This window comes from Protopterus annectens, chromosome 12.part0 (genome assembly GCF_019279795.1).
Source record: "Protopterus annectens isolate FY-2018-M chromosome 12.part0, PAN1.0, whole genome shotgun sequence".
In the NCBI taxonomy this organism is placed as follows: Eukaryota; Metazoa; Chordata; order Ceratodontiformes; family Protopteridae; genus Protopterus; species Protopterus annectens.
This window is the reverse complement of record NC_056746.1, coordinates 500014473-500022364: the sequence shown is the minus strand read 5'-3', so window position 1 is coordinate 500022364 and position 7892 is coordinate 500014473. Positions and strand designations below refer to the sequence as shown.

The following is a 7892-nucleotide window of genomic DNA, read 5'->3' as shown; positions in this document are numbered from 1 at the left end:
AGGAAAATTATGCTGGGAGGCTACATTTGTTTTCACAACTTATCATAACTACATAGAGGTTATGCTAGAGCTACATCTAGGGATTAGTCCTACTGTGATTAATCTGATCCAAGAAAGGATGGCATGTAGCATGGTGAGGGGTAAAACAAAGGATGAGGAAGGCGACTTGATATGTACGAATAGGGATATTACACATAGTCGAATACAGGGAACTACACTGCCAGTAGGAATCCTGCAATCACATTAGTGAAGCCTCTTTAAAAGTTTGAGAATGAAGTGTGATATCTTAATACCAAAGAAATGTATGGCAAGCTTAAAGGGGTTTAGAATGTTTTTACATGCAGAAAGGAGAGCCTTGTCTGATATTCCTTACATGGATAGAATAACCCAGCTGAGGTGTATTTCATTATGTTACTGATTAAACGTGATAATTAAGATGGGATTTTAACTTTAGTGTATCAGGTGTCTGTGATGAATTTCTGTTATAATGGTTCAGGTTAACTTATTGCTTCCTACATGCAGGATTATGATCAGGTCACCGATCCTAACCTGCTTATTATGTGTTCGAGACTTGGAGGCCAAGAAATTCACCTCAAGAACAAATCTCAAGAGGTGAATCTTGGCATCCATCTAAAGAACACGCAAGGTTATGATCAGTGACATCACTGACACGATCGTAATTCTTTGTAGTGCATGGACCTTTATCTGCTCCATGTAATACTAGTTACAGGAGTAAAAAAAGCTAAATGTTTTGCCAAAGCCATAACGCATTTAGTAGCTGTTGTCAGAAAAGCAGTGTAGGGCAGCCCGTTAAGTTTACACTTAATTTTCATGCCTCTCGACTGCATTGGTTTTCAAAGAAAATCCAGATTATTGCTTCATTTTTTTTCATAAAATCTGTGGTTTTCTGACAAACCACAGAGGATAGACGTCATTAAATAAAAACATACATTTGAGTTTCAGAGTTTGTACCCTTCAGAACATGCATGCTAACACATCCTTTTATTCTAGCAAGTTTCTAAGTTCTTAGAGGAAGTTAAGGACACATTACAGGTATGGACAGTGGGCAGAAACAAATCTTTTGTTTTGCTGTTGTCATTTCTGGTCAATATAGGCAGATTTTACTGCCGAGTGCTGGACTTGACCCTAGCAACTTAAACAGGGGTTGCTTAACAATTATTAAGGTCGGGTATCAAACCACTCTGGTGCTTAACTGCTTTGTTTTTTTTTCAAATATTGGAGTGTAATCCTCATACTTCATGCACTACAAGAGTATAGTCATCAGGAAAGCAGAGTTCCTGTGTAATTTGTCAGAGTATGCTCATCTTTACAGGAGACTTCCCAGTAACCTTGCAAAAGGTACAATCATGACCGTTTTCAAAGTCCTGGAAAAGGTACATACATAAAGGTGAGGTATCAAGGTGGCATCTACAAGCTGACATGATTTGCTACACATTTCATGGTCAGCATGGAATGTGCAGAGCTAGAGTTATTAAGGAGCATTTACAAAAAATTATGAATAAATATGACATTTCCATTTTTATATTAATAATGCAAAAATAGTTTGTGATACTGCCATGTTGAGGGTGGTGTATTCAAAGTAGTGGGTGTTCAGAAAAATTATATTAAAACTTGGTAGATAATGTGAAGACATTCTGAGATATACATACTAATTTTTTAAAGCAGTTGTGACTATTACCTGTATTTTTATTACTGCATTAATTTCATGAAAGCTGTGAGACAGACAGTGTGGAAATGGTACCATCTTATCAAAACATTAAGGCTCACAATGTCGTCATTGATACTTGCCATCAAACATAAATGATTTTGCAGATTAATATTGTTTTGAAATGTTGTGCAATTATTATATACATAATTTGCATAAATTGGCAACATCATAAAACAGTAGTATGCTATCCCCTCATATCATACATCAATGGAAAACTCTTGAACAGGTGAACAATTCCTTCACTGATATATTCACTCTATTTTGAACACTTAGAGATATAACCTTTTGTTTGATCATAATGCTAGTATTTTTTGACAAACAAAATACAGTTTTTCTTTCATATATCTGCCACATAAAATCAGCATCTGCAGACAAACATTTGAGACTAATGCCAATGTATAGCCCATTGTCTACCAAAGTGATTTAATTTTTTCATTTTTTTTGTAACTCATACCATTTTTCAGGTTTGGTAAATCTAATGAAGTGTGTTTTCAGAAGGGGATTGTGGGGAAATGTTGACAGGAAACAATTTGTTTCCTGGCTTAGAAAATCTCCGAAAACAAAGGCACTAATTAGCCTCCTGCTTTTCAGAATGAAATGAGTTAAATAAGTTACGATAAAGGGTCACTGCAGAGAAGAAAGAGGTGGTTCATTGTAAGAGTGATATGGAAATGAAATAATCTGCCTTAATCAAACCCAAATGTCAAGAAGTTTAAATCTATATTGGATATTTTTTATGGCCGATAGGACATTTTAGGACAGGAAAAAGTAAAGCATCTTTTAGAACTTCTTATCCTGACTAGTCTATGGTATATGTTATATATGATATATGTTATATGTTATATGTTATGTGATGTTATCTCATATTAGTTTGTGTTATGCTGTGTTATGTCATGCAGTTATGTTGTGTTATTTTAATATTACACTATATAAGGAAAGTGAAGTCCCAACAAGATAAGAAGAAAATCCCCAGCCTTGAGCCTGTAATACCTGGCCCTGGAAACAAAATGTCTTGTCTATTTTGTTAAATCTGTAATACTGCATAGTAACAGTTTTCATTAAACTGATTTATGTCAAAGGATGGGAAATAGATTGTTAATTCAAAGTTTGAAGCCTTAGTATTGAGATTCTTACTGTGCTGAGGGCATCAGGGAAACAAACCATCATCTTAGTTATCACTGACACATTGGAGGAGACGATGAATACAGGAAAGGCATAGAAATGTCAAGACTGACCAGATTCTCTGTCCAGCTGACATGTGACACAATTCACCAGTGGATCACTAATGCTGTAAAAGAATAGCAAATGAAAATATGTGCATAAAACTACCCCATCGATTTATATGATTGTTCTGCACATTAAAGAATGATACCAGGTTAATGTATGGGAGCTCTTCATATTAACTTTCTAGGATCGAGTGGATTTCCTTCAAATGATGATGGATTCTCAGACATCTGATAAACAGTACAGTTCAAATGGAGTGGATCATACCTACAAAGGTAACCTTTATTACCTACACTGTTTGATAGGTGTTTAGCTTTATAATGTATTGTACTGCATTTTTGTCTATAACATTTTACTTGGTGCTACTTCAAGGTCATAGAAAATATTTATATCATGCCAACAGAAAAGTGACTTGTGTTTGAACTTAAAAAAATAAAATGCTGTTTTCCTTTATAAAAAAAGAAGAACTGTATTGTGTGTGCATGTGTGTGTGTGTGAGTGTGTGTGTTTGTGTGTGTGTGTGTGTGTGTGTGTGTGTGTGTGTGTGTGTGTTTCTGTGTGTGTGTTATACATCCATTATATATTTATCCATGTGTCTTTACCTTTGATCACAATAAAGGGACATGATAGCTAAGTACTCAGGTGTTTTGTATTTATTCTGTTAGTCTGGCAGTTAGCACAGTGGATTAAGGCGATGAGCGGTTAATGAGCTGCTTCCTGTGGTCCATTTGCCTGTTGTGTGACTCTGGCCAAGTCACTTTAACAGGAATTACTTCCTGGCTAAGTCTGAAAAAGATCCATGTGGATCAGTACTCTACGCCAATTAGCAACTACAAACAAACAAACAAACAAACAAACAAACAAAATCAAACACAGATTAGGAAGAGACAACTGAGCACCTGTTAATACACTTCCAGATAAGTTAAGTACATTGTTATAATTCTTAGCCTGCCCTTTTTGTGGTTACTAATTTTAAAAATAGTAATGGGATAAAGTTCACAATAGCCAAAACTTACAATTGTTTAACTGGAGGAGAGCTGTATTATAATTTATTCACTTGCATTTTTTTCTTTTTTATGCTTGGGAGAAAGAGAAGCTTCAGTATGATACTTCTGCTGGACAGAGGTTGACAGCAAGTAAATTAATCCCCAACTAACATACTCCCTCCACATAGCCCTTAGCTACCTCTTTACTAACATTACCCATCTTATCAAGGACAAAACTGGGTTGGGTTGCACTGCTAGGCTTGCAAAGGCCCTGGTGGTCATTAGTCTAGTATAAATCTATGAACCTATGAGAATTAAAGAACAGAAATATTAGACATGAATGAGGGTTTACTCCCACTGCTGTCCATTTTAAAAAAGCTACCATGAGTCAGCCTAATAGATTGAAAGTTACTACTCTAGAAAAGATTTAAGCTGGTCTTAGGTCATGTAAATCTATCTGTCTATCTATCTATCTATCTATCTATCTATCTATCTATCTGGGTCTACTTTGTTTCATTGAATCTCATTTCACTGAATTTTATTTCACCCGATCATATCACTAAAAACACAAGTTACTGAAATCTAATTTCAGTGAATATCATTTCAATGAACTGCAGTTAGTATATATATGGCACTGTGTAGAGTACTGTAAGGCAAGTAAAAGGTATATGCCCTTTTCCCCACTGTAGTGCAATCCTGGAGTTAGTATATATAGTTGGGGGGCACAGCCCCCCACATTGGGGGGTGTGGGGTATAGCCCCCATCTTATTTATTTTATATTGTATTTTACCTAAAACTTCAAACAATACATTTTAAATAATAGACATGCATAGTTGCAACACCAGTGACTCTCTTCAGAAGACAATATGTACTAATACTAACTGGGGGGCTATGCCCTCACACCCCCCCTTAAATATATATACTAACTCCAGGATCACACTACAGTGGGGACTTGCCTTACAGTACTCTATACAGTGCCATATATACTAACTGCAGTTCAGTGAAATGAGATTCAGTGAAATAAGTTTTCAGCGAAGTGGTCAGGGTGAAATGAAATTCAGTGAAATCAGATTCAGCAAAACCAAGTAGACCCATCTATCTATCTATCTATCTATCTATCTATCTATCTATCTATCTATCTATCTACCTATCTTTATTAACTAGTAAAAAACAGTCCACAAATTTCACAGAAAGAGTAAAGGATGAATAAAAAAATTTAATCCCAGTAATAAAAAATAAAAAAGTAAGCATTTTTATCTTCACAATCACATAAAAGGATCAAAAACTACTAAATCCATAATCAGCCTTATGTAGTGAATCAGTGAGTCACCTGATTAATCATGTGGTATCACGGATTCACTTCAGAATCCCAAATTTCTGAAACATGATCAAGACCATATGATTGATGTTTCAGAATATCAAAATTCCGAAACAAATCCAAAATAAAAGAAAACAACATATTTTTAAACATTTCTGCAGGGGGGCAAGCCCCCCCCCCTGCACCCACCACATCCCTGCTACTTCAATATACCAATTTTGAGATCAAATTACAGTAAGGAAAAGGGAAATCTCACATTCCGCTCTGTATGCAGATCTCTGTTCAGAATTTCGAAGTTCTAAAACTTTGATCATATGGTCTCGACCATATGAATTTCGAAGTTTTAGGATTTTGAGATTCTGAAGGGAACCCAATACCACATACCATTTTTGTTACTTTTTCAAAACACATGTATAGTTAACACTGGTGTTCAAATCTTTACCACCACAAGCATCAAGATTAATTTGCCATTTATTCTCCTAGTAATTTAAATAATCTTCCCCGATCCCTCCCATTTTATTAATGGATACCTGATCTAAAACTCCAAACAAACACTTTTTTAAATTCATCCATTTCTGGGAGTGCATGAAAGTTGCATATAAATTATCTTTCCTTCTTATAGTACCAAGATGTTCAAAACTTCATCTTTTTAACTTCCTAACAGTTTTTCCAATGTAAAAACTGTCACATGAATTGCAGGTTGCATAATAAACAGCATACTTTGAGTCACAAGTAGATATACCTGATGGTTTATATGTTTCCATAGTGTCTGGGCAGTATACACTAGGACCAACTAAAGTGTACCTACATGCATTCCAACTGTAACATTTGTGTGTAACCACCATTTTGTTATTTGTTAAGGGAGTCTCAATTGATGTCTCTCTTTCCAAAGCCGCTTTTATGTTCCTGGCTTTTTTATTAACAAATTGAGGTTGAACCCCCACCAGAGAAAACACCTCCTGGTTACTACTCAACACTTGGCAGTTGTTTTGTATTATGCCCTTAATAGCCTTACTATCAGTATTGTAAACCAAAACCATTCTTGCTTCCCAGTCCTTATCTTCTTTATTGCTCCTTACCACTAACTTGTCAGTATTTAAAACCTTCTCAGGATAACCCGTTTCTAAATCTCTGCTTTAATTTTAAAATAACTTCATCCTTGCTTTTCTCATCTGAGGTTAATTCCTTCATCCTATATTCCATACGTTTAAACAAATTGCTTCTAATGTGGACTGAGTGCATACTGTTGTAGTGAATACAGAATTACTGCCCATTTCCATGCAAATCACCCTAGTCAATAACCATTTTCATTTTCCACTTTATAAACCATCATATCTAAATATTAGATGCCAGTTTTCTCAATTCTGTATCTGAATTCCAAAAATTCTTTGAAACAAACTCTTAAAATAATCCATAAACCTGTCAGGCTGGGACTTGGTATCCCTCCATATTAATATATATATATATATATATATATATATATATATATATATATATATATATATATATATATATATATATATATATATATATATATATATATATATATATATCACCTGAAAAGAACATAAAAATAACTTGTTTAAAAAATTCACTTGTGTAAATTAATTCCTTTTCCCAGTGTCCCATTACTAGGTTTGCATAATTGGGGACTAGTTTAGCTCTTGTGGCCATAACCCCTAACTTGCTGGAAGACCTATCCATTAAACAAAAAATAATTGGTTTAAAACCCATTCCAATCACTCAACTATAAATCTGATTTCATCTGCAGTGCAGTCTTTTTGACCAAGTAGCATGTTAGAAACCCATTCAACACCTTTATCATGTGGAATCACTGTATAAACCCACTTTACATCAGTCATCACCAATAGATCATTCCCATTAACTGTGATCGTCTTTAAAGAATCTTTAAAATGAAATGTGTCAGTAACAAAATATGGCAAATTATTCACAGCTTCCTTTAGTAAAACTCTTGGCCAATATTACTGGCCTAATAGGGGGATGTACCTCATTTGCATGAATTTTAGAAATGTCAAACAACACCCCTAAATTGGGGATTTCCACTTTAAAAAATCTGAATACGTGGATTCACTAAATAATGCATTAATGATATTCTCATATAACCAGCTGTCAAAACAATCTATATTTTAAAAACTTTTTATTTCCTTCATCAAGTAACAACTTGTGCATTTTTTCTATATAGAATTCAGAATCCATCAAAATTGTAGTGCCCCCTTTGTCATCTTTCATAATATGCACATTATGATGTCTTGATAAATTAAATGGTGTTTCCCTGTCCACTTTAGATAAATTGTAAAACTTAATAGTTGTTCTTCTTTTAAGTAACACCCTAATCTCTTTTTTACAACTTTTTTTCAAAAACTGCCAACCTAGGGTGAAGCAGTGGATTGAAGAGGCTAGTTAACCTCAATTCTACTCCACCAACAATAGATGCTTTATTTTAAACATACATTTTAAATTCAACTTTCTGGTGTAGTCCTAGAGACTATTAATACTGTTGACCAAACCAGCCCTACAGGACGCAACAAAAGAAAAACATTTCATCAAATGTCTGGTCACTGTTATTGAGTACCCCAAACAAATGAAGCCAGGAAACAACAATAAGAGACTGTAA

At 34.6% G+C, this 7892-nt stretch overlaps 1 protein-coding gene across 1 annotated transcript in view; it reads left to right on the top strand.

Moving 5' to 3' along the window:
* LOC122816181 (cytochrome P450 3A19-like) overlaps positions 1 to 7892 on the top strand; it is a 112844-nt gene that overhangs the window by 65694 nt on the left and 39258 nt on the right. Inside the window, exons 2-3 of the mRNA XM_044088930.1 lie at positions 1334 to 1394; positions 3141 to 3228. Coding sequence (XP_043944865.1) covers positions 1334 to 1394; positions 3141 to 3228 — 149 coding nt within the window. The remainder of the gene's footprint in view (positions 1 to 1333; positions 1395 to 3140; positions 3229 to 7892) is intronic.